At 36.0% G+C, this 28000-nt stretch overlaps 3 protein-coding genes across 3 annotated transcripts in view; 1 reads left to right on the forward strand and 2 right to left on the reverse strand.

Annotated features, from left to right (window-relative positions):
- Positions 1-3916, reverse strand: part of LOC127659413 (centromere protein F-like) — a 36680-nt gene extending 32764 nt beyond the window's left edge. The window contains exons 1-2 of the mRNA XM_052149214.1: positions 3770-3916; positions 2508-2745 (exon numbers count right to left, since the gene is read on the reverse strand). Coding sequence (XP_052005174.1) covers positions 2508-2669 — 162 coding nt within the window. The 5' untranslated portion in view covers positions 2670-2745; positions 3770-3916. The remainder of the gene's footprint in view (positions 1-2507; positions 2746-3769) is intronic.
- A 1735-nt stretch (positions 3917-5651) lies between these two features.
- On the forward strand, positions 5652-8393 carry LOC127659421 (protein RD3-like). Its single transcript, XM_052149222.1, has 3 exons — positions 5652-5814; positions 6384-6679; positions 6996-8393. The coding sequence occupies exons 2-3, from the start codon at positions 6384-6386 to the stop codon at positions 7351-7353; spliced, it is 654 nt and encodes a 217-aa protein (XP_052005182.1). The 5' UTR covers positions 5652-5814; the 3' UTR covers positions 7354-8393.
- A 2313-nt stretch (positions 8394-10706) lies between these two features.
- On the reverse strand, positions 10707-27999 carry LOC127659419 (syntaxin-5-like). Its single transcript, XM_052149219.1, has 11 exons — positions 27893-27999; positions 26574-26834; positions 25560-25627; positions 25374-25429; positions 23922-23992; positions 23401-23517; positions 23140-23196; positions 22812-22893; positions 19454-19560; positions 18673-18794; positions 10707-11565 (listed from the first exon to the last, which is right to left on the reverse strand). The coding sequence occupies exons 2-11, from the start codon at positions 26640-26642 to the stop codon at positions 11406-11408; spliced, it is 909 nt and encodes a 302-aa protein (XP_052005179.1). The 5' UTR covers positions 26643-26834; positions 27893-27999; the 3' UTR covers positions 10707-11405.
- Position 28000: the final 1 nt, after the last annotated feature.

Consider the following 28000-nt stretch of genomic DNA (forward strand, 5'->3'; position numbering starts at 1 on the left):
TCCGACGAATCGACGCGCATATTTTGCGTCGACGTATTTTTTGCGTTTGCGTTGACGTCGTTGTCCCAGCCCTACTCTGCATTCAAAACTACTTAACATACTTAAGATTAGGAACTTCAACAAACATTTATTAAACTGCAACATAACTCATCCTGTACAGTTTACAAAACATAAATCATCAAATTGTCAAATCATGCTTCTTGTTGAGGAGAGGTGCTTTATTACTTTTCTACGTAATCAGACCACCAAGTTTTGTCTTGTGGATTATAAGGGTGAAAAATTCCATAGACTTATACTGAAGAGGGCCATATCTACGGACCAGAACGGAGCATGAGAGTCTGGTTCCAGCAGTAAAAATCTCACATTGTGTTCCATAGAGGAATTGATTCTAAACGCAAACGTTAACTACAGACCTACCGTGAGATCTGAGGTGATTAATCGATGGTATATGCTTCGATCAGTCTGTGTAATTTCAATTTATATAAAAAAATCATGAAGAACTACACTACCCATGATCCTACAGAGAAAGATCAAACAATCCAAAAACTACAGCAAACAAAGGGCACCAAAAGAGCTCTGCAGCGACCGCCCACTTCAATGGCACAATCGAGTCTACACTCTCAAACTACTTACATATATTTGTATGATTATGAATATTTTAAAATACACTTTTTACATTTAGACATTTATGCATTTGGCAGACGCTTTTATCCAAAGCGACTTACAGTGCACTTATTACAGGGACAATCCCCCCGGAGCAATCTGGAGTTAAGTGCCTTGCTCAAGGGCCCAACAGTGGCATCTTGGTGGTGCTGGGGCTTGAACCCCCGACCTTCTGGTCAGTAACCCTGAGCCTCAACCACTGAGCCACCACATAAATATCTTTTGCGATTGTGATTTTTTAAATAATTGCGAAAATGTTTTGCCCATGCTTTATGGCCAACCAGAAATACTGTTCTAGATAGGGTGTCTAAATAGGCGGAGGGGTGGTGGCAGCATCTATTGTTTTTCATCATAATTTTTTAAACTTGAATTTTATATTATTGCAATAATAATAATAATAATAATAATGTTAAGAACTTGTTATAGAAACATATTATTGTATAATAAAAATTAACATTATTACTACAGTAAACCATCAAGCCTTTATTTCGGTGGAAGCTTTTATTCTGAAAAATGAAGGGACGGAAGTTTCTGTTGTTTGAAGTTGAGTTGAGTTTTTTAATGATCTAATGTGAAATGCTCTCACCTGCCTTGCTGTCAACAAAAACCCACTCTCAATTCTCAATTATTTTAAATGTGTATAGTAAATTGTAGCAGCCAAACAAAGTGGTATGTGAAATTACGCAAATGTGCAATTAAAGTAAATCTGGGGCGCTTTAATGTGCTCAGTGCACATTAGCACACCTAACTGCACTCAGAGCACATCCGTCACTCAGGGCACCAGATAGAGCTTGTTTGTATGGAGCACAGAACCACATGTGTAATACAATGATAACTACATGTATTTAAGAAAGCACTACACACTAAAGACAAAACAGCCATGCACATCGAGACTATTTATTAATTTAAATCACAGTCCTCATGGTTTGAAAATCACACGGAGTCATATCGCGATATTGATTTTATTTTAACTATAAGCAAGCCATTTGTAGGTTAATTTTCTCGAAAACTGTAAACACTGTGTCCCTGTGGCACTATGTTTGTTTATAGACACAATAACATTGACTCAACCAATGATGTTATTTGGGGGTGTGACTATCTGTTTGTTCGATCAACAGCAGATGGGGCGTATACAGAAAGCTGTTTGAAAACAAACGCTAATATTTGTAATTCCGTTCGGGGGCATTACTGGCGCAGAAATTACACACTCCTGCTTTAATTCGATTACATCATTAATAATGTTTCATGGTATCGTAGTTCATTACCTCATGAAAGATGTTGAGTACACAGTCTTGTATCTTTGTCTTTTTGTCAGATTTTTTAAAACTTTTTTTTTTTTTTTTTTTTTTTTAAGTTTGTAATGTTGAGATTCACCTCAGAGCTGGTTGATTTGTTTCATGTCTTACAACTCTTTAATGAAGGATTTAACAAAATCCCTATGGAAAAAATGAATGGCATAATATATCTGGACTGGAACCAAAATGGCTAAAAAATGGGCGGAGACTATTGTGCTCTATACAGGATGGGTCCCTGAAAACTCTAGAAGCCAAAAAAAAAGCCTGGCAATCGCCCACAACACCCTTGCATCAAGAGGGTGAATTGTGCACTCATCTCAATGTATTCAAAAATGTACAAATCTAGCTAATTTAAAGTAGTCTTGGTGAGCTGTTCTATCAAATACTACATAAACAACTACAACAAAACCAGAGAACAGCCACGCTCCAACTATCGGCCAAGTTTTTTTCAAAAGCTTTGGTGTCATCACAGACAGTCTTTTGCATTGCTTGAGTGCTGCTGTAAAAATAGCCATGTAAATATCTCGCAATAAGAGCATCATTACCTACCTTCTGTTTCTGTCTGTGCAGAGCTATCTCTGAGTTATCCAGCTGCAGTTGTCTCTGCTGTCTTTCCTTATTCAGCTTCTCATTCTGAGACTGAAGCTGTTTCACCTTCTGCAGGACCTGACCGCTCAGACCCACGGTCCAGTCTTCCCCGGCCCAGCTCATCACCACACACACTTACAAACCACTAAATGATGCTTCAGAGAGATCGACCAGAATGCACACTGGTCATCTTCCAATGCTGGGAGAGAAGAGACACAGAGAACGTGAGATTAGTGTTGCAGATCTTAAAACAGCCCTGAACTTTGACTTCAGTTGTTGTTCACAAGGATCCTGTTTGCTGCCTCAGGCAAGAAGCTATCAGCTGTCTGTACTTGTTTCAGACCAGAAATATCAGTTCACATATTTATACATTTCGCTAATGACAAAAGGAAAAATGAATCAGTGCATCCGCATCTTTATATAAGTCTGAAAACCACAGTGTTTGAGTAGGTTTGTGTTTGACAGTGTGTTCATGGAAACACTCCCAGGGGAGGTCTGCAGCTAAAACACAACCTTAGAGGAACTTATGTATAATTTCTCTAAAAACTTCAAATAAAGCAAAAGTTTGCCTACTGAAATGTCAATTCTAGAGTAAGTACACCCAAATTTAAAGGGCAAGTGCTCGGTTTACATTAGTGCAGCATTGCTGAAAGAGAGGAATGAGGAAAATCCAGCCCATGAATCTTTGTGAATTTGAAAATATCCAGCTCAGGTCTATCCATACTGGGTGTGCATGTACATTCATTAACATTATAAAACATCAAAGATAAAGCTTTCAAATACAGCTGACGCCATGCTGGGTTGATTACCATGTTAAATGCATGAAAATATGTTTAAACGTCCATCTAACAGGCTTACTTTACGTGTACAATATTCAAATTCTATTTACTGATGCAAGATTGTTACAGGCGTTTCAAATTAACGAATTTACCAACACTACTATAGTAAAGGTTAAGCTTATGAATATTAATTAGGTTACGTGACTTGACGCAGCAAAAACCTTTCTAATTCAAATTCATGAGTTTCAGCCTTCGCTATAGTAGGATTAGTAATTTCGCTAGGCGCGAAGAGAATATAATTGCGCTAGTTTGCAGGGTGCGTAAAGATTGCAGTCAAAAAATATGTTGTTTATAATACTTGTAGAAATCTTCGAGAAAGACAAAAACATACCAAAAAGATATTAGACACAAGGCAAAGAAATGAAACAACGTGGCATCACTTACCGGTACTATTTTCCGAGTTATTTTGTGTAGACTATTATTAGATGACGAACAATCTTTATGTCTGAGTTTGACCGTTAAACGGTTTTTCCAGACTGTCGTTATTTTATACGGTCAAAACAGAGCGCACGCTGCCACCGTGTCTTGCGAACCTCAGAACTGCCCGAACTTGATTTGACACGAAACGTGGAGGTCGTTGACGTCATCAGAAAAAGGCGGGGATTTAGGAGGTAACCAACCAGCGGTGCACGTGGTAAACACAGAGTCTAGTATGTTTTTAATATTTATGTTAACTATTAATAATTAATTAATTAAAATATTTTTTAATCTATTGTTAACTTAAAAAAGAACCTATAAATATTTATTTCATTATATATATATATATATATATATATATATATATATATATATATATATATATATATATATATATTTTTTTTTTTTTTTTTTAAAGGATTAAGTTATCAGATTTTTTTTATGTTATTAAAACAATCCTTATACATTGCAATATAGTAATTCATAAGGATTTTTGATTACATTTATCTAATACATAAACGCATTCAACATTATTTTTTTTACAGTATGACATGACACTTCAAAGAGAAATCCCACATAACCACTTAAAATAATCTCTACAGAGATGAAGTACATTAGCAAGTCAGTCTTCCTTATAAATTCTGTCAACAGTTCTAGTCTTTCCCTTTCATTTGAACATTAGAATGTATAAGCACCTTGTTACAGGTATTCGTCATGCATTAGGTAACACTATTGGTCAATCTCACTGGTTTAACACCAGCATAAACAGTATATACTGTAATCAGATTACCCCAACTGCTACCGGCCCTTGTATCTCAGAAGTGTTTATGGCTGCAGTGTAATCCATGATCACACACATGCAATAAGTGCTGAATAGACTGGAAACACTAATAACACCTGCAATTCACTCCCCATCTTTTGGACTGATCAAAACACTGATGGATGGATACAGATACACAATGAATAAACCAGCATGAGCACATATAGTGAGTTATGTAACATCTTATGTGGCATCTTTTCAAATGACCAAAACTCACAGTTTCAAACAAAATAATGCAGTGAAAGTGAGGAGCCTGTTATTTCGTTAAAGGTCCAAACCCTAACCTAACTAACTCTAACCCTATCTAAGGTTTATTGAGAGATTCATATAAAGCCTAAAATGTCAATCAGATCTATTGTTTATCAAGTTATGGTGGTTACAACAGTGACTCAGAGTTACTTAAAAAGCATCAATAGAAATGTCATATCTGTGGTACTTGTAAAGAAACAAAACAACCTAATGCTATAACAAAACAGTAACTCCGCCAACACTGAAACTATTTGACTGTGGGAATATGAGAAGCACTTCTTATCATCATAGCTACATACTATTTGGGTTGATTTGCAAAAAAAGAAGAAAAAAAAAATGAAATTGGCTGGTATGTTCCATTATGTCCAGTTACGCATTATACACATGATATATATATATATATATATATATATATATATATATATATATATATATATATATATATATATATATATATCATGTGTATAATGCGTAACTGGACATAATGGATATATATATATATATATATATATATATATATATATATATATATATATATATATATATATATATATATATAAACAATTTTTGACTTGATTTCTTTTTGAATGATTTGAAACTGAAAAACTAATATATATATATATATATATATATATTACATAAGTGCTGTCAGTCCCAGAGGATGAGTAGGAGGTCAGTTACATATGCAAGGTGTGTCAAGCTAATCAGATAGCTAAATACCAGCTTGTATATTTATAAAGGATTACAGGCACATAATAGTGTGGCACAACAGGCACAACGCCAAGTAGGAGAACTGTCTCATCTGGAGTACTCTGTGTGGCAATCAAACCCTGGATTTGGGTTCTTTTAATATTTTGGCTCTACCTCTATTGTTCGGACACATTTGACAATAAAACAAGAATATATTTTTGATCTGAAAACTTCCAACTCTCACATCTAAAAGGTAATGTCTATTCTCTTGCACTTGTGGTGTATACTATTTGAACCCTACATAGACAGTCATTTATTCCATTACAAATGGTGTTCTGGCAATGTGCTGCTGTTTGAAGAATTATTCGAACTACACCCCAGACTATTTGGGTACAAATACCTGCACGGTTTGGCCAATGTTAAGTAAAATGGACCATAAATTTGCTGTTTAACATAAGTTTGGCATTGCTGCAAGTTTTTAGCTTGATTTTGTTGTTGCACTGGTGCACCATCTAACTGTGCTCACCAAAGTAGTCGAATGTTTAGTCAGACAGACGTGGTCTCTGAAATTTATAATGGTAGACTGAAGTCCATCGTTTTAGTAATAACTTGCCTGCCAACTATTAAGAAGGCTCAATGTTACTACCTAAACTTAACACAAAATGGTAATGAGCTTATCTGTCCAGCGCTGTAGTGAGAGCTTCTCTATCCAGTCCATGTCTGATCAATCTTCAGAATTTACTCTTGGCAGCTCTAAACTTCAGGAGTTCTTCCGACCTCTTCTGATTTTGCTACTTTTGTTCCTTCTTCTCGCCTTTACAGATGTTTCCCTGGTCTGTTGTTTTCTCCCTGGAGCCGAAGGTCCCTGGCCAACGTACTCCAGGGGAGTTGGTGACCAACACTTTGATGTTGGAGCTGGGTGCCATGGTAAAACGAACCGAACGGATCAGGCTGGAGAAGGAGATCCGTAGACGTCGCAACTCTTCCTCTGCAGATTACAGCTGGCTGGCCGGCCCTCAGCCTCGAGTACCCTACGAGCTCACACCAGGAGATGTTCTGGACCTGCAAGACCTGTGTGCCCAAATCCCACCCCAACAGTGTGGTCCTGTTATTGTCAGGTAGGTACATTGACCTATGAGGTCTGATGGTGTGCATGAATTTTTGCCAGAGGTGATTGAGCAAGAGAACTTTGGAGTTGTATGGATGCAACATAGTCTCAAGACAACTCGAAATAATTTGTGCAAGATGGCAAAATCAAGATGTCATACAATTTTGCTTGTTTGTAAAGGTCAGATTTTATTTACATAGAGACCAACACGTATGATTTCTCCAACTGGTACTATGTTTACGACTAAACGACATCGTAGTACTTGAGACAGGGTTGGCCTATCAATGAAATGTATCTAATTTATCTTCAATATTAAATTTGCAAAGGTTCCGGAAACTAGTGTCAGAGATTGAGCCAGATGTGCATGAAGTTCCAAAGTTGTTTCGGAGTGCCCTGCAAAACTGTCTGGATGAGATTCAGGGAGATGCAGAACTCCAGGATCGGGCAAACCGTTGGGAGAAACAGCGAAGTAAGAGCCTTTCCTTTGTCACATTCCGATCCAAGTTCCGCACCCTGAACCGCGGGAAGGGAAACTTTGGTGGTTCCCGCAACAACCTGCAAGAGGAGAACACGTGGTCTGACGAAGACGAGGAGGCAACGGAGCAGGTCTCGACTGCCATGCGCAACAGGAAGGGCCGAAGTCTGAGCATGCCAGAGATCACCCCACTCGAAGAGGCTGCCTAGAGATGAACATGAAGGAAGACGGACAGGAAGATGGAAAGACGTTTTAAGGCAAGAAAGCAATGGAAGGCATGAAAGAAAGACATTTGAAAAGAACTGCAGCCTGTAAGGCATTAGGGATGAGACTAAAGGGAGGAAGGCAAAGAAAAAAAAGAGGCAAAGAGAGGACAAATCTGACTGAAAAAGATTAAAGCGTGTGGTATCAGATTGTTAAAATATTGTTAATTTGTTAATCATACCAAAGAACACAGGTATAGGCATATGTAAAGCCTATAGTCTTTTTTTAACTTTCAAGATGTTTTTGAAAACAATTGCAGTTGACATGTAAGTATTTGGCAAAAATGTATGTATAATGTTTAAGACCATTTCATTTTTATTTAAAAGCTACACAAGACCCCTGCAGTAGAGATCAACCGATATGGGATTTTAATGGCCAATACTGATATCGAGAGAGCAGGATGGCGGATGTCCTATATTATAACAATAATAATACAATTTAATGATGGCGAATTTATGGGAATTACATGAACACTTAATTTACAAAAATGTTTTAATCTTTGAAAAGTAAAATTCAGGTGCGGGAAATGAATTATAGAGATCTATCTTTCAATTTTCACTATATAAATGCTAATTCTTGATATCAGCAATAGAATTACTAGTGAAAATGACAATTTTTGCAATCAGCAATTGATCTTGTTGGATCAACACTGGATCTTGTTATAAAAATTATGACATTACTTACGGAAATACCCATTCTTGGTATCAAAAATGGAATTTCAACTAGTAAAAATATAATTACGGATATCTGTAACTGCATTTCTGATCTGTCATTCCCTCCTGTTCAAAATGCAATTACAGATATCTATAATTCATTTCTTACTTATCATTAGCAATTTCACATATCAGCAATATGGAAAATTAAGTATTTTTACTAGTTCTAACTTATTTGCACAATGTAATTATTGATATAAAAATAGATCATTTTTAATTGTAAAAAGTACATAGCTGATGTGTGCATTTGGAATTTGAACTAGTAAGAAATGTATTGAAGATATCTGTACTTGCATTACAAACAGGAGTGAATGACAGATCATTGTGAAATTCTACTAATACAAATTCAGCTTCAGATATCCGTAGTTATGCTTTTTACTAGTTTACATTTTTTTTTTTTTAGTAATGTTATTTTGATATAAAGCAAATGTTGTTTATACTAGTGCAAACCTAATTACTGATGTTAAAAATGTGCATTTCCACTATTAGTATTTATCAAGAAATAGCAAAAATTTCAAAAGTCAATTCAGCTTGCCATACCACTTTTTAATATGTTAAGCAGGCAGTTCATTTCAAATTGGGCAAATATTGGCCGGACCAATATATCAGTCTATCACTCCTGTACTGCAAACAAAAAGCAACATTAGCAACAATCAGTTCCTCAGAAGTGTTTTAATTTGTACTATTTGTCCTTTACATAACAACAGTGTTCAGTTTATACAAGAAATGCAGATCATTCAGCTAAAAAAAAAGCCTGGAAATTCTTCATAATAAGTGCACATTAAATAATACACTGTACATCGTTCATGAATTTGAGCTGAGAGCATGTGGTCTCTGATAGAAACACTTCTTTCTCCTCCTGTTTTATTATTCACAGCATCACAGCATGAGAGAGCTGATCTTAAGTTTTTGTAAACTGGCTCTCTGTGCCAGCAGCCTAAAAGTTCATTGGCCAAAGCTGCTCTTCACAAAATACTTAATTGCATCCACCACTCACTTATTAGAGTACCGATGTGCTTTGCCAGTAGACGTTCATTTCCAGTTTCACTCAGAGCAACTGACACATGCAACTTTTTTTGCAATGATCTGGAACTATTAAACTGGTCCTGATGTGATGAACGTGCAGTTTGAAGCTTTAAAACCATTTGGAGTCTCTTTCATCCCATTAAACTGCAGTGTCACCTCTTAAAGTCTCTAGTAAGCAGTTATTATCCTGTTTAAAAAAAAAGAAAGACCTGGTCTTCATTTGCACCTCATTTATTCCTGCATGGAGTGGAACAAAATCACAAGACCAGATGACTTCATCAAACTCATCCTTATGTTTTTGGCAGAATCAAACTAAAATGATTAAAATAAAGAAATTGAAAGTTCATATCAGTGTGTAATTTTACCGACCTTATATTTACAGGTCCAGCAATAATGTCTTAACACTATAAGGGTGAATCTCACAAAAATGGTCAAGAAATGTCCATTTCACATTTCACCAAATAAATACTGTATATACATATGTGTGTGTGTGTGTGTGTGTAGATATATATATATATATTTACTGTAAAAATTATTTTTGTGACCATAAAGATTTGTTTCCATTGTTTGCATAATGACAATTAAGCACATTTCCCCATCTAAATTCCAATTACTTGATTGTGAACATTATATAGCTCTGGAAAAAATTAAGAGACCACTCCAAATGATCAGTTTCTCTGGATTGACTATTTATAGGTATGTGTTTGAATCAAATAAAATGTTTGTTTTATTCTATAAACTACTGACAACATTTCTCCCAAAATCCAAATAAAAATAATTGACATTTAGAGCATTTATTTCCAGAAAATGACAACTGGTCAAAATAACAAAAAAATATGCATATTCATGCGTCCATCACAAAGAAGAATCTGCAAGAATCCAGCCTTGCTGTAGCACCCCCAGATCATTCCTTCTGCTCTGACAATGTTCCCCAACTCTGAGGATTGGTTTTTCCAGCAGGACAATGCTCCATGCCACACAGACAGGTCAATCAAAGTGTGGGTAGAAGACCACCAGTTCAAGACCCTGTCATGGCCAGCCCAATCTCCAGACCTGAATCCCATTGAAAACCTCTGGAATGTGATCAAGAGGAAGATGGACGACCACAAGCCATCAAACAAAGCTGAGCTGCTTGAATTTCCAGGAGTGGCATAAAGTCACCCAACAGCAATGTGAAAGACGCATGAAATCTGTGATTGAAAATCAGGATTATTCCACCAAATATTGATTTCTGAACTCTTCCGAGGTTAAAACATTAGTATTGTGTTGTTTATAAATGAATGTGAACTTGTTTTCTTTGTTTTCTTTGCATTATTCAAGGTCTGAAAACAAAGCATATTTTTGGTTATTTTCTGGAAATAAATGCTGTAAATTACAATATTTCTATTTGGAATTTGGGAGAAATGTTATCAGTACTTTATAGAATAAAACAAACATTTCATTTGACTCAAACACATACCTATAAATAATAAATCCAGAGAAACTGATCATTTGGAGTGGTCTCAATTCTTTCCAGACCTGTGTGTGTGTGTATATATATATATATATATATATATTTGTATTTTTTTGCCAAGTATATTGTAAAGTATGAAAAATATAATTTCGTAAAACATTTTTAATTTGGGCTTAAATATGACCAGGAAAGTGAATTGTGAGATTCAACCATAAGGGGGCAAATAATTGCCCTTCTTTGATATAAAAACATATTAATAGAGATTAATGGGTTATCATATGAAGAGAACAGATCACATTTAATTTATTGTAAAAATGTTATCGCTGATTATTGATAACACTGTCAGAGAAAAATCAAACTAAACCAGTTTGGAGAATCAAACCATTTGGGAAAAGGCCTTCTCTTTTAATATGTGATTACTCTAACAAATGAAGGCTCAAATATAAATGCAAATGTAGATGAATATTAAACAGAACAGAGTGAACACCCCCATCTCTTGCTGAATACACCGTAAATCTCAGGTTCATCTCCATCATCATCATCATCATCATCCTCTCTCTAGTGTAAGAGATTCGAAGTCAGACAGTGACAGAATTTACAATTCAATGGACTTAAGTTCCTCAGACTAAAATCCTTTAACCAATGAGCATCAGAAACCATCCTTCCCTTCCCTTCCCTCCCCTAGTGAGCCAGAGTCCCCGGCGGCCCAGTCCGCTTATGTTTTTGCACATTCGCCCATAAGTCTATCCCCTTTTGGCTCTGTTTCCATCGTCTCCCATGCCACTTTCCTTGGGGCTGTTCCCTCTCAAGCGAGAAATACCACAAAGATGATGAAGAATACGATGAGAACGAGGAATATCTTGATCATAAGCCAGCGGTTGGAGGAGACGGACTGGAAGTATTTGAGGATCTCTGTGTGGGCCATGTCCACATTCAGCTGGGTGTCCTCCACATTGGCATCGATCCTGGTGGTCAGCAAAAAACAGACAATACATAAAGCTGACGTATGAACATTTGTCAATGTTAAAATACTTTCTTCAATCCCAGCTAAATATGAAGAGACACTAGAAGTAAGCCAGTCATAGGTTCATTTTCTCAAACGGTTTGTTTTGAGCATGCTTGAATGTGCACCCAGCACTATATGTAGAATAAAGCAGCTTTTTCTCTAGGATTGAAATCACTCTATGCTTCTTTGAAAGGAATAATCACCCAAAAAGGAAATTCTGTCATTATTTACTAAACCATACATCATGACACTTTGAAGCTACATACATTTTACCATTTGGATGTATGCATACTGATTTAATAGTGAATAATGTCTTAGATTTAAATCTGTTCATCAAACAAAGTGATCATATGCCAGCAGAAGACTTGGAATATGATTCAGGAGTCACATGGACTAATTTTATGACACCTTTGGGCGCTTTAAGCTTTGAAGAGTCACTATCCACTGCAATTGTATGGAAATCAGCAATTGTGACATTCTTTAAAATATCTCTTTTTGTGTTCTGCATAAGCAAGTAAGTCATGCAGGTTTGGAACAACATGAGGGTGAGTAAAAATGACAATTACAATTTTTGGGTGAACATTTCCTTTAAGCTTTAGCAAACAGCTTAAACAGAACTGAAATGATAATTAAAACAGTAATTGTAAAAGAAAGAATTAACACGTTTTTGAATTGAAAGGTTTTCCATTACATAGGCAAATATAAGTGCCATCTACTGGGAACTTACTACAATCTTTGGAATGTGAAAATAACATTTAGGTGAATTATTTATTTATTTATTTGAAATAATCTAAAACTGTGTTCATATTATTGGACTTACAGTAAAAATCTCACAAGTAGTAGCTCAGTCTATTAACTGGCAACCTACTACAACATTTGGAATGTAACTGTGTACTTTTAAAGTTTTATATTTAACTTGCACGTCAACTGAATGAGTGATTGAACACTGCTTGTGTTAATAGTGAGTGGAATTTTCAGATGGTCCCTTAAGTATGCCTTTTCATAATTTGCAGCCAAACCAAATGACAGTTCCTAGTGCAGTGTTTTATATCTGTATATTATAGTTATATACACACACCATTTAAATTTATATACCATAACATCAAGCCAAGTGTGCAAAATCTTTGCAAATTTGCCATCGGCAGAGAGTGCGGGCGGGCACAAGAAACATAATATCCCCAAAATATCAAACTTAAAACTAACTTGACCCCGCTCTGCGTTTAGGTGTGAGGGACTTGCTCATCATGGAAATTATGCTAAAGAATTTAATGAATGCTCATCTCTCAAAAGCTCGGCCAGTGAATTTAAAATCAGCATTTACACATAGCCTTCACATTTGTATGATAATAAAAAGGCACATAAAACTGCCGTGAAGTCCACCCACATTCCCATTCAAAAACATGGATGTCGGAATGACCGGAGCTTGAAATTAGTACTCTTCACTGCAATGTAAATACTTATTATCTTATATTAAATATAATAATATCTTCCAATTTATTTGTTATTATATTATTAATCATTTGTTATTTACTGTTGTGGCATAAATGCTCATCTGTCTTGGATGCACCCTACTTTTAAGTCTGTATTTCCTTGAACCATTAAATTAACCATTCTTTCAAAACTCTTTGATTTCTCATTTAAAGAACGCACAAAACACTGATGTGAATTTAAAATGATTATTTAAAGCAATCAAACTATAGCTGTTAGGACAAAAGGTGTCCTGACTGTAAGTCCATCGTGACGCAGAACATGACTTGCAAAAAGAGGACTGTCCCATGTTTTAAAGTGACGTCTGGTCACCTAATTGTGAATGCCATCCCTGCACTGCATGGTACCATTTATAAATGGATAAAACAAGTTGTGTGGCACAAAGAAGGATAAATGTGAGAAGACATTTGTCATGGAGTGCAGGGATTAATCTTAATAAACATATAAATTGTGAGTGTGTCGCACCCTGTCTGCATTCAGTGAACATTCGTGTGTTGGCACGGTGTCTGGCCACTTGATGAGAGAGATAGCTCAGCTGCAATAAACGTGGTGAGTTTGGAGAATAAATGGTAAAGAATTTAATATTAATGGAGACAAATTCTTCGGAACAATTAGACAGCAGTTAATATTTATTTAGTCTCACAGCACTGAGAAGACGACGGTGCAGGTTGACCAATCTGAAAAAAAGTGTGATTCAGGCCCACCCATGTATGTGAATCAAATATTCAAGCCATATATTAGTGAAATCAAATAAATCAAAATGAACAGTGTCCCGTGGCTATTTTTCCAATTTCCTTTTTTTAACAGGAGTATTAAATCTAAATTATGAAAAAGTCATTATTTGTGTATTTTTTTTTTTATCCCCAATTTGGAATGCCCAAATCCCAATAGTTAGTAGGTCCTCGTGGTGGTTCATGCTACTCTCTGCGCTCCACGAACAACTTACTACGCAGCCCATCGAGAGCGAGAACCACTAATTGCGACCACAAGGAGGTTACCCCATGCGACTCTACCATCCCTAGGAACCAGGCCAATTCGGTTGCTTAGGAGACCTGGTTGGAGTCACTCAGTACACCATGGATTCGAACTCGCGACTCCAGGGGTGTAGTCAGCGTCAATACTTGCTGAGCTGCCCAGGCCCCTGATTTATTCGTTTTTTTTATATTGGTTTTGTAAATGAATAATTAAATAAGTCTATTTGTTTTATACAATTTTGAATATGAAATGAATGAATGATAAACGGATTCAGCAGTCTCTCAATATGAGACTTTGAGTCATCGTCAAATGGCAAGCCAAAACATACATAGTGGGCACGGTCACTTTTACTTAAACAGTTATAACTCATGAATGAAATGAGATATCACCAAAATCTAAAATGGCTCTAACTATGCTTGGGCTGATCAACTTGAAATTTGCATACAGTGTCTATGTCCAAGGTGCCCTCTGTCTATGAGGACAGTCTCATATCTTCAAAATCATGGCCGCCATCGACCTCTACATTTTTATCAGCTATTAGACAGGGTTAGAAAAGGCAGATTGGAATGAAACACGGTAGGCCTATTTGTCTCTTGGCCAAAGAGGTCTGTGCAAAAGTAAAAATGGGCCACCGAGAGGTACTATCATGTTTTTCATGCAAGTAAAACATTGTATATACAGCTTTTTTTCACACAGACACGATGTGATAGAGTTCCTCATTCTGAAAAACTTTGCCTCAAGAAGCATTGGTGTGAATCAAATTGTTTGTTAAATATATAACATTATTTAAAAAAAGCTACTTTTTCAAACTAGTCCTAGGGCGTTCACCCAATCGGAACCAAACCAATGAAGAGAGATTTTCTGGAGTCCCAATAATTATCAAAAAAAGTTTGAACTTTCAATTCAGTGGAATGAGATGTTATCACCAAATTTTGACTCATGTATGACACATGAAATAAAATACGCACCTCTGCCTCCTGGTGGCACTATAACATTCATGAATGTAAAAAATGTCACATGTCTGTGATACCTAACATGATGGTCCTGAAATATTAAGGCACTTTATCATAGTTTTAGGTGCTAATGGACAGTCTAATTAATACTTAATATTGGCTGCATTTGTACTTAAAGGACCTTAATAGCTTAAACCCCATTAATTGCTGCTTGCAGCTATATTTTTATTATGATATATACAGTTGAAGTCAGAAGTTACATAAACTTGAATTAAAACAAATTTTATAACCACTCCACCGATTTAATATTAGCAAACTATAGTATTGGCAAGTCGTTTAGGACATCTACTTTATGCTTGACGCAAGTCATTTTTCCAACAATTGTTTACAGAGAGAAATGGCCATCACAAACCCGGACCTCAATGCAATACAAAGTTTGTGGGCAGAACTGATAATGCATGTGCGAGCAAGGAGGCCTACAACCTGACTCAGTTACACAAGTTCTGTCTGGAGGAATGGGCCAAAATTCCAGCAACTTATTGCAGGAAGCTTTTGGACGGCTACCCAAATCGTTTGACCCAAGTTAAACAATATAAAGGCAATGTGAACAAATATGTAAACTTCTGACCCACTGGGAAAAGCTGAAATAAATCATTCTCTCTACGATTATTCGGAAATTTCACATTAGAGGTCGACCGATTAATCGGCCGATTTTTTGCATTTTTTACATAATCGGCATCGGCCAATATCCACGCATATCAAGCCGATTATTAGGCAGGCGCATCTGTGGGCAGCCTAGTGTTGTTGTGGAACACGTGTTCGACGCACGCTGCCCCTAGAGTCATTTTCCAGCAGAGTGTGCAGACCTCATCCAGTGCCTAAGGAAGGAGCTAAGTTCCTTGGAGAAAACAGTAAGGGTTAAATTTGTATAACTTCTTTAGATTTAATTAAAAACTTTTGATATGTTACTGCCAACTTCAAGAAAAAACGCGACAAACGCGATAGCTGACATGACGTTCGGCTACTTTGGATATTGATAGCGTAGTTGAAGTTGCATTATCACAGCAGAAGGGTTGCTATCATGTCACAATAAGTAAGCAAGAATTTTGCAATTACAGACAGTGAATCTGAGACTTTTATTTGTTCTGTTTGTGTGTCTTATATTTGAGAGGGTTGTCACTCAATGCCGATAAATAAGTAATAAAAATATACCAACGCAGTATAGGCTATTGAAGGACTGGCTTTGGTAAGCTCGGACGTTATCGGTTCTGCTGTCGGTACTGGAGAAATTAAGAACATACATTCTTTATTGCTATAAAGAGAAAGTTATTTTATCTCGCCAGCCATTTCTATGTATAATAATATGAAACCATTTGTCTGTGATGCAATTTAGCTATTCGCAGTCAGAGAGAGAGAGAGAGAGAACTCGCTCACGCGGTGCCACAGCGAGCACAAAACGAGCCCAACACGAGCCCAGCTTAATGAGTGACAGAACTAAACATTCAAACATAGCCTGGTTTAGATCTGTGATTATTAGTCTGATTTTATTTTAGATTTCGCCTTCCAAAGATTATAAAAAGAATATTTATACATAAGCCGCATTCTGTCTAGCACAACTTCCTTCCCTTCACAGCGGTGCACTGACATTTCTCCCTAAAACTCAAACTTAACGTCAGAATCAGCACGATCGGTGATTGTTGTAAAATGCTACTGTTGCTAAATTGCGGGACGCGTTTAATAATAAAAAGAGTGCAAGAGATGTCGTTCCCAAGGTGGCGCGCGCTCCGATACAGACCGCAAAGAGACAGGCAAAGTACAGGCTACTTTGAGTTTCATGTGCGCGTCTAAACGATCAAATATACACAAAAATATGTCAAAATGACCGGCTTGGAGATTCACTTAAACACAGTTTATGTCTTAAATGGACGTAGTTATGGAAATAGTTGGGAGAAAATATGCTGCATCAGGAGATCTGAACTCGGTCTTAAAGGGGAAGCTGTCTATTAAACATGTGACGATTGAGCCATTACTGAGAATCAAACAACAAAAGGCAAAGAGAAAATCACTTACAGCTCTTGAATGAATAACTTCTGCATTAATAAGCATTAATCTATCTATGATAAACTATGCAGTGTTATTTTACAATTGATTATTAGATTTCTTTTTAGACCACACCTGAACAGTAATGTTAGACCTTCCTGAAATAAAATATATATATATATATATATAACAAAAAGAACTGTTAAGAATACCGTTGAAGTACCGGATCGATAAACAGTATCGGTAAGATTGTAATACCATTAAAACCTTAACGATACCCATCACTAGTTATGCCTGTGCTTCTCTTGGATGCTCTGAATATTGGATTACGTGTCTGGATTGCTCCTTAATTAAAGCTGCATTTGGATCTCAACCTTCGTGTCTCGGAGCAGTTCGTAACACCTGCTTTGTTTATTTAATATATTTGTTATACATTATTTATACAATATGTTTTTACATTATACATTTTTAATTTAAGTGTACAAGTGCAGAATGGTCAAGTGTTCAATAAATGTATTTGTTGAGAAATGTTGTCTATCTTAAGTAATTATTTGTGTTACATTTTATCTTTCAAATAAAAGGTTCAAATAAGAGGTTAAAAACAAGCACATATCGGCCAAATATCGGCCAAAATAAATCGGCAGCATTAATCGGCCGACCCGGATTTCAAAAGATCGGCATCAGCCTGAAAAAAACAATATCGGTCGACCTCTATTTCACATTCTTAAAATGATGTAGTGATCCTAACTGCCATAAGACAGGGAGTGTTTTCTATGATTAAATGTCAGGAATTGTGTTTAAAGCATTTTAAATGTGTTTTAAAGAGTTTAAATGTATTTGTATAAGTTGTATGTAAAACTCTTCAAATGTGTGTATGTGTATATATATATATATATATATATATATATATATATATATATATATATATAAAATTTATTTATTTCTATTTTAAATGATGTTTTTTTAAATGCTCTTAAATGCAGTGTGTTAAAACATACTGGTGTCACTTCAGACGGGAGCGCTGCTTATAGCGTCTCCCCTCCGATCAGCATTCCTCTTTACACAATTACAGCATGAAAAACACATGAATTAACATCAAACATCGACTGGAGTCATGTGGATTTACTTTTATCCTGACTAAATATGACTTTTGGACTGTCAAACAGCCAGCAGTCTAATGACATTTCTTTACTTCCATTGTATGAAGAAAAAGAGCTGAAATATGCTTATAAAAATATTCCCTTCGGTTCTGCTGAAGAGGGAAAGTCATTCACATCTGGGATGGCTTAAAGGGAAGAAATTCATGAGGATTTTCATTTTTAGGTGAACTAACCCACGAAAATAAAACATTTCAAACACAAATTATATATTAACCTTTGTATAAGCCTCAAGTGCCTAATTGAATTATATTGTGAATATTGTTTTACGGTTTCTTTCTGTGGGTTAGAAAGTGTTTTGCGTTTCGTGTGTGTGGTTTGTAAAGCATGTCACTAAAGCTCTACAAGTGATCTCTTGTGTGCTGTACTGTATGGTCTGTGGTTTTGTAGAATGTACACTCTTGAGGTACATGTGTTTGTCTCTGGTTTGCTTGTGTGTGTGGGTTGTCTAACCTCTGAACGGTCTCTTCCTGCTCTTTGACCATGTGTGCCAGCTGCTGAAAAATGGAGCCCAACTCCACAATGGTGCTCTCGATGTTCTGCATGGTGTCTGCTCGGCTCTGGATATACGAGTCCTACACACACACACACACACACACACATACATACAACTGTGAATTAAATCTGACATGTTCCTCCTTCATAAACACTAATCCTGCAAAATCACTAAGATGCTTAAAAAAACAAAAAACTTATGCACTATAGCAATAACCATAAGCATAATGGAGAACCTGTGGAGTATTCCATCATGAGATCCTACAGTGTTAAAATGCCTTATTTATTTTTTTAATAAATTTAAAAAATATGTATTAGGGGATTTTGATTTCCTGTTTTAGTGGAGTGGGAGTAACCATAAGGGAAGCATATTTTAGCCATAAAAGAAAATCTTTAAGCAAGTGTTTTGTGTATTTATTGATTTCCATTTTTAACTCTTGTTCTGAACCATTTTCCAGAATGGTTTGTTCCAATTAGAGGTTAGAAAAAGTGTACTTAAGCCAGCAACCACTAGAGGGGGAGAAAGAAAACAGATACTGGTAGTGTTTAGAGCACACAGAAACAATGTTGTTAGTGCTGCTTGATCGCAAATAACTCCATTGTTAAGAGAATGGAGGTGCTGCAGTTGTTATATTATGCCTTCATTCACTCATTTTGCACCTCTGACCATAAACGACAAGTTGGTCCCTATATAACAGTAAATGACACAAAAAAGGTGTGATCGTTCAGAGATTGGTACCTGTTCATCAATGAGCTGCAGCTGCAGAGGGTTTGCTCTCGAGTCCATGTCGATGGCCACCTCTCCTCCCAGACTCCTGGACTCATCCTGCATCAGAACTGAACTGTCTGTGAGAAGCAATAAATGAAATATCAGGTTACATTTCAAAATGAAGCAACAAGTGTGCTCTCTCTGACGAGAACTATTTTTGAGAAACTGAGCAAAGAACTTTGGTTTCCAAATAAAAAACATAAAATTATAATAACAGGGCTTTGAGTCATTACTGAATAATAATTCAGTACATTTCCAGCACCAATTTTCAATTAAGGATTTTATGAATGTAAGAAAACTCAGAGCTTTGACTATATTTACTAATAAGAAACTAACAATTATATTAATTCCAACATTGTAAAAACAGATTATTAACAAATGTATAAATGATGGAACCAGTTAGGAAAAGCAACATGCTATTTATTTATATTACAGTGGTTACTATGGACACAATGCCTTTTTAATGTTTTTAATAAAGTGGTATAGATGTTAACCAGTTCAAGTCATTCTTTCAAGTCTTTAGCTGTCACTCTAGGGTTCTTTTTTACCTCATTGAGCATTCTGCGATGTTTTGGCTGGACACTCCATTTATAGACAATTTGTCTAACTGTGGACAGATGAATATCTAAGCTCATCTAGAGAACTTTGTAACCATTTCCATCTTTATGCAAAGCAACAATGCTAATCGTATCTTCTGAAATCTCTTTTTTGCGAGGCATGGTCCACTTCAGCAGATGCTTCTTGTGAATAGTAACCTCAAAATGTTTGAGTGCTTTTTATAAGTAAAAGTAGCTCTAACCAACACCTCCAATCTAGTTTAATTAATTGGATGCCAGGTTTGCCAATTCCTGACTCTAATTAGCTTTTGTTGTCATCATTAGCCTAGGGGTTCATGTACTTTTCCCTACCTACACTGTGAACATTTGAATGATGTACTGTATACAGTATGTACAAGAACAATACAATAATTTGTGTAATTAGTTAGAACCGATTGTGTTTGTTCATTATTGTAACTAAGATGAAGCTCAAACCAGATTGTAAGACAAATTGAAATACATAAATGCAGGTAATTCCAGTGTTCACATACTTTTTCTTGTCACTCCATATGAAAGTGTCTATTTTATTTGATCAATTGTTTATCATTATTATAATTGTTGCTGTTTTTAAAATAAATTTAACACAATTAATATGAAATTGCACACACAGTGTAACATCATATGAGCAGTCACTGAAATCCTTTGTACAATTTACCAGCATTTACATCGATTTGTATAACAAGTGCTAAAAGAGTACTTTCTCTAGAAGAACGCTGATTTGTTTGAGGACACATTAAGGAGAGAGCAGTCGCACGGTGTCTTTACTTCCATCAGTGATATGTGTGATTAAAATTCATGTTTATTTTTACTTTTTGATCAACAACTGACTCATCTTATAATGATGAGTCAGAACTGCCATTAAGGCTCTGGCTCCGTTTTGGTGGCACGAGGGGGACCTACACAATATTAGGCAGGTGGTTTTAATGTTGTGGCTGATCGGTGTATCTAAGAACCTTCCAGTTGAAGACAAAATGATTAGCCCCCTATGAAATTTGTATTCTTTTTCAAATATTTACCAAGTGATGTTTTACAGATTAAGGGGATTTTAACACAGTATTTCTTATTCTATTTTTCCTCTAGAGAAAGCCTTATTTATTTCAATTTGCCTGGAATAAAATAATAATTAAAAAAAATAAAAAACTGCTAAGGTCAATATTATTAGCCCCCTTAATAAATTATCTGTTTGACTGGCTACAGAACCAACCACTGTTATCCAATAACTTGCCTAATTAACCTAACTCGCCTAATTAATCCCCCAAGCCTTTAAAAGTTGCACTTCAAATTGAGGATTAGTATCTTGCAAAACAACTAGTGAAGTCATAAAACTGTCATCATGGCAAAGACAAAAGAAATTTGTTTAGACATGAGAAAAATAATTGTTAATGTTCACAAAGCAGGAGAAGGATATACACGTTTATCAAAGCGTTTTCAGTTGTCAAGATCTGCCATGATCAGTATTATCAAGAAGTTTGAAGAGACCCACACAGTGGAGAACAAGACTGGCAGAGGCAGGAAGCGAAAGATTTCAAAAACCTTGGAAAGAAAACTGGTGAGAGAGGTTTCTAAAGACACAAGAACAACTGCCAAGACACTAGTGAATGATTTAGTCAAGTCTGGGATTGATGTCTCAATGAAGACAGTCACTAGAGCCCTGCACAGGAATGGACAGCGAGGTTGCAGACCAAGAAAAGCTCCACTTCTGAAGAAGAGACACCTCCAAGCTAGACTGAAGTTTGCCAAGGACAACCTAGTGAAAAATTATGCATACTGGAAACATGTCCTTTGGTCAGATGAGACAAAACTAAAGCTCTTTGGCCATAGAGATGTGGATTATTTTTGAAGAAAGAAGGGAGATGCGCTAAACCCAAAGAACACCGTGAAACATGGCGGTGGGAGTATAATGCTGTGGGGATGTTTTAGTGCGTCTGGAACTGGGAATCTCATCAGGGTCGAAGGAATCATGAAAAAGGGGGTCTACGAGAAGATTTTGAAAGACAACCTCAGGCAATCTGCAACAAAACTTGGTTTGGGTCAACATTTCGTCTTCCAGCATGATAACGACCCAAAGCATACCTCACTTCTGGTGAAGAACTATCTCCAAACGAGCAAAGTGAACATCCTTGACTGGCCTCCACAAAACCCAGATTAAATCCCATAGAAAATCTGTGGGCCACACTGAAGATTAGAGTCCATGCCAGGAGACCAACAACTCTGGAGGAGCTTGAGAAATTTGCTAAGGAGGAATGGGCTGCGACTCCTCAGGAGAAATGCCGAAAACTTGTTGAGAACTACAACAAACGACTAAAGGCTGTTATCAAGCAAAAGGGATACACTATTGACTATTAACATCAGAGGGCTAATCATTTTGACCAGTAGATTTTTTTTTATTCTTGGTTATGATTTTGTTTCTATTTGTATTATAAACACTCTAAGTTGCCTAAATAAACTATTATGTTTAGAAGTGCTATGTTTTGGGAAAAAATCTTTGCTCCATTAAACAGCACTTGGAAATTATTTGAAAAATAACAAAATATTTCATAGGGGGCTAATAATTTTGTCTACAGTTCTATATATTAATACCAATTAACCTTAAGACGTTTCCAAAGCAGCAGTCACATTTATTAAAGATTACACTTCTGTTATATTAATGACAAAAGGTTCTTTTTTTGGATGCACTGTTACTTTAAAATTCTCTTCTAAGATGGAACAGATGAAAGGGAAAGAAACAGTACTGAAGTTATTGGTGAGCAGAGGTGATGCTGACAGAGGAGCCTGAGAGAACTGATCTCTTCTGCTGCGCTGCTGCTTCAGGTTCTGAACAAAGACACAATCCAAACATGTCATATTTACTCATTACAACTAAACTCATCCCTTATTGTTTGACATATAGGGCATTATAGGTAAATTAAACAAAATTCAACAGAAACAGTAGATGGTTTCACAGGACTGTTATGAACAATAAACGAGAGAACTTTAATAAGTGAGAGATGGTTAAATATTTAAAAGAATTGATGTTATAAAAGTTCAACATTGGTCATAAAAAATTAATTCTAAACTCACCTCTGTTCTCACTTCCAAAACAGACTTGAAATCGTTAGACATTGATGCCAGCTTAGACTGCAACACAAACATTCACAGATAAGACATCGTGTTTTAGATTGCAAAGGGAAAATAACAGGTGTGGCAGCCAGTTAAGTAATCCTACGTCAATCAAAATGAGATGGACCACCCTGACTCTACAACAGCAGCAATCTAAGATAACACTTCCTGTACAGTTTTAAGTATCTAAGCAATGCAGAAATATCAGATTTGAGATCGTACCTGCAGGGAGACAACAATTGTGCTGGAATGTGTCTGGATGTGGCAACCATTTTGCCCACTGCGAGACCGAACGAGGTCTTGCAGCTGTGCTATCTGCTTATTCAGACTGTTCATGTCCTGATGAGAGACAGACAACCTATCAGATCTCTGCAAGAGGGTTGGTCTTGCACAATATGGTTAGACTGACTAAAACACTCTTAATCTACAGTTAAATGAAAAAGTGAAATAAGTAAGCACTGAATGTCTGAGATTATTACACACGGTTTCATTCTGTGGATACAGAGAAGGAAAATAGGCCCCATTTACACCTTGCATTCAAATTTGTTTCATATCCAAAAAGTATCTAAAAGTTATTTAGCTGGTGAAACCAGATCCAATCAAAGTTACCCAAACAAAAATGGAAAAAGTTACTTACATATTACATCAGAGGCTGTGGTAACTGAAAATTGTATGTGGCCAAGTGCTATCCAACAGTGATCCCAAAGTGTAAATGGGGCATACAGACATCACCAGCCACTAACCTGCTTAATGATGTATGTTAACTCCTCAATCTCCACTGCTTTATCATCAAACAAAGACTTCCTTTTCGCCACTGGATATGAGAGAAGAGAATAGCATAGCACAGATTATAAAAGGGAACAGGACATTAATAATTCAATCTGAAACGTCTTCTCTCCAACATTCTCATTAGACTCACAATTTGCTATTTTAGCAAAGGTGCCATTTTCATTAGATAATCAAGGAATCTAAATTGAAGCAAAGGCATGCAAAGAAAAATGAGTACATGGAAACGTGCCCTATCTAAATCGTGTCTCCAAATTCATATCTTTTGAATAATAATAAACCTTACTCTTCCATAAACTCTTCATCTGGTGAATATATAAGCTCTAAAAAGCTTAATTTGGTTAATACTTAAATATAGAGCATTGCAACAGCCAAGTTAAATTAAGAGCCCCTTGTGTGGTTTTGGGCTTGTTTATAGTTTAAAATTACACATTAGGCACCAAATCTGAATTTTTTTCTGGTTATTATTGGGATTTTGGTTGAACAATATACTAAGGATGCACCGATATGAAAATATTTGGCTGATACGGATATTAACAAAAACCCATTGGCCGATACCTATATTTTGCCACATACCTTTTTGTCATCAGATCACTATTTTGCTCAGACCTCATCATGTATAGGTAAGTACCGCTTTCACAACGGTCACTTCTGTAACATTATTCCTCATGCGAGAACGAAAACTGTGTTCTTAGGAGTGCCAACCCTTTTTCATTCTGTGGCTAGCATTATTTCTGGATTGTGTATTTTAATTCAAAGAGTTTTTTTTTACAAAGTGTGATGAGAATTGATGCTTTCTCATATCAGTTTAAAATTATTTGTAGATGGTTTGTATTTTGTCAATAATTGGCAAATTAGGGGGCCTGGGTACCTCAATGAGTATAGATGCTGATTACCACCCATGGAGTCATGACTTCGAATCCAGGGTGGCAACTAATATTCGTGCTCTGCCACCCGGATTGAGGCGAGTCACTACGGCACCACAAGGACTTAAGAGCGCATTGGGAATTGGGCGTTACATAATGGGGAGAAAACCCCCCAGAAATTGGCCAATTAATATCGGCGACCGATAAATCGATGCATCCCAACAATAAACGTAATATTGAATTGTATTCATTTTGAACTCTTGTAGCCCTATGTCAGTGCCTGTTACAATAAGGAAAGACAATTTTGTAATTTTTTTTACATTGAGTTAAAAAACTATCCACTGATTAATCATTTATCAACGGCAAAACTATCGGTTTGACCTCTTGTTGTTATGATGATAACAATGATTCATTAAATAGGGAACACAAATATATAGATATAATTTAAAGGTCTTATCTAAGGTTTGCATCAATTAACAGCATTCTTAAGACGTTCTTTCACTACTACTAACAGCCTATTAGTGTTACTGACATGTTACTTACAGATTGTAAGCTTTTCAAGCTTTGCAAAAGTGTTGCTCAAGTCTTTCCCAATTCTCCTGTAACAAAAAAATAAAATAAAAAATATTTCAGGGGGCTATGTTTCAAAGAAGCAGGACAAGGTGCAGATGCATTAAAAACATGACACTGGCCAAAGACCGTCTGGAAAACATGGATCTGAACTCTTACTTGGCCATAAGAGTGAAGTCACTGCGCTGTTTAAGGGCATTAATGGCAGGTTTAGTATGAGTACCATTCTGAAAAGAAGAGAGAGAACGTTTATGTGGACTTACTGACAGTTTTTTCATGCTTTTGAAGAAATGTGAAAATAAATATGAACCATCTCTCACAGATCAAAAAATATTAGTAATATTCAGACAAGTTTTGCTATTGACAGAAAGCATAATATAATGATACAGAACATTTTCATGCAACACTGTAGAATTGTTACTAATGTTGGGTATTGATACATATTTCCTGATTCTATCCGATTCCAACTCACAAGCTCTCGATTAGATTTTGATTCGATATCAATTCATATGGGTATATTTTAGTTATAATGTCCCTTTGTTTACATATGAAAAAAAAAAAAATTGAATTTTTTTTTATATTTTATTAGTTTTTTGTACATTTTAGCTTTTTAAAATTAATTTATTCCATCAAATGATATGATATTATATTTTGTTAAATGTTTATTGTTTCATGCGTAATTTATACTATTTACACTGATTTGTACATCACATGTTAAAAATCAGTACTGCCGCTTTAAGAATAAAGGCAGTTCTGTAAAGAGTGTCTGTAAATGACATCGTAACAACAGAGGACTAACAGATTTACCTAATCCATACTATTCGTGATTAGAACTAAATGTTTATTTTTTGTTGTTTTTGATCAACAATTGACTAAAGAACAAAAAACAAAAAAAAGCATTATTCAGTGACAAATGGATTGTGAGGATCTCATCTTTGGACAAACACAAAATGAATCTTGGGATTTAAGATCACGTTATCTCAATTGATCAAATGAAGATTACAATGCATCGGGAAAAAAATATTTTTACCTTAACCTTAATGGTAACAATGTACAGTCAGCCAGTCATTATCGAAATATTACATTCTGCCGTGTAAAAGATTATTTAAATGTAAAATAATTCAAAAGAATCAACTAAATATCCAGAGTTTGATACAGATAACATATTCATACCTGTAACTGTCTCCCCTGCAGTGACTTACAAGCCGACTGGAACTCAACCGTGCGATCTCGACACGTCATGATAATGCTGCAGAACCGTTTTTTCCTCAATGATATTGGGGATGAATATGTGTGACCGTGAGTCTAAAAAGATCCGGCTGATGTGAAACTCTCTGCTGAAACAGTCTTTATGAGGCCAAAGCAAACACTTCAGATGTTCCTAAAACTTCTTGGCAGAGCTGACTGTTCTTCTTCAATAAATCTGGAGATCATCTGAGGAACAAAAATGATCCGATCAGTCACCTCACCTTTAAAAAAAGATATTGATTTAACTTCAAGCATGGCTGTCGTTGCAAAGAAGAGAAAAGACACGGAACAAATTCAAAAAAGTCTCTGAACATTTCACTTTTAAGTGGCATTGGAGAACAAATGATGGTAGACCTTTTTCTGGTGCCAACAGAATTGTACTGGATGTTTGAAGTCAGCTCACCTCAATTTCACACAGGTATCCAAACACAGTAACCACAGGTGTAGTTCATCACATAAACACATATTCCACTAACATCTGACAACCAAACAAATACACAATGCAATGACTATAAAACCTAGCAAATGTGTTCGTAACATGTTTTGCTTGAAAAATGTGTTTGTGTAATGTTTCCTTAAAATAAAGCCACTTGCTTGGATATTTTGCTGTCTAATGCAATGGCCTTCAGACATTTTTAAGCGTCCAAATTCGGATTAGTATCCACCCTAATAATAACAATAACAGCCATGTCATTTTTCCTTGAATGCACTTCATACTCAAATCGAATCTCAAAGTGCTACAAGAGCTGTTGGTTCAAAACTACATTTAAAGAAACGACATCCTCAAAAGAGGATGTGTTTTAAGACAGTCTGACCTTCATATGGTTGTCTATAAATCGCAAACGATATTATTATTGTTAAGATTATTTCCAGAAACAATCACATCATCTGTCAGCTACACAGAGGTGAATTGAACTCGCATGTTATCGGATTATTGACCAGCTACAATATTCTGGCTCAACAGGCAGACGTGGAATAACACACATCATTGATAACAACTCAAGTATTCAAGAGCAGGTGTGCCAAATGACTAGTAATAATATTTAAAGACTAATTATAGGGTTAAAGATGTTTAGAGGTTTGTTTACGTCTCTATATTGACTGACGTCATTTTCAGTCCCACAATACGCAGCACTCTGAGCGTAAATTGGCACAAAACTCGACAATTACTAACTTCATTTAAACGAGTATTACTCGCAATGGACCCAAATGATCACCGTCATCGTTTACACGCGTTTACTCACGGTTAGAGTGTCATTTCGTTGTTTTGATCCTCAGTATTCCCGGCTTGTCGATTTTACGGACGTCGGTGTTTCGCTTCCAGTCCTGACCGCTTCCGGTTTGTGCAACGT

The sequence above is a fragment of the Xyrauchen texanus genome, chromosome 19 (assembly GCF_025860055.1).
Source record: "Xyrauchen texanus isolate HMW12.3.18 chromosome 19, RBS_HiC_50CHRs, whole genome shotgun sequence".
In the NCBI taxonomy this organism is placed as follows: domain Eukaryota; kingdom Metazoa; phylum Chordata; class Actinopteri; order Cypriniformes; family Catostomidae; genus Xyrauchen; species Xyrauchen texanus.

What these genes read in the sequence shown, in the direction of transcription:
- LOC127659421 (XM_052149222.1), top strand. Translation starts at nt 6,384, where the DNA reads ATGTTTCCCTGGTCTGTTGTTTTCTCCCTGGAGCCGAAGGTCCCTGGC. An exon ending in TGTGGTCCTGTTATTGTCAG is followed by an intron (nt 6,680 to 6,995) that starts GTAGGTACATTG and finishes AAATTTGCAAAG; the next exon opens with GTTCCGGAAACTAGTGTCAG.
- LOC127659419 (XM_052149219.1), bottom strand. Translation starts at nt 26,642, where the DNA reads ATGACGTGTCGAGATCGCACGGTTGAGTTCCAGTCGGCTTGTAAGTCA. An exon ending in TGCAGGGGAGACAGTTACAG is followed by an intron (nt 25,628 to 26,573) that starts GTATGAATATGT and finishes TCTTCTTTTCAG; the next exon opens with AATGGTACTCATACTAAACC. An exon ending in TAACATACATCATTAAGCAG is followed by an intron (nt 23,518 to 23,921) that starts GTTAGTGGCTGG and finishes GTCTCTCATCAG; the next exon opens with GACATGAACAGTCTGAATAA.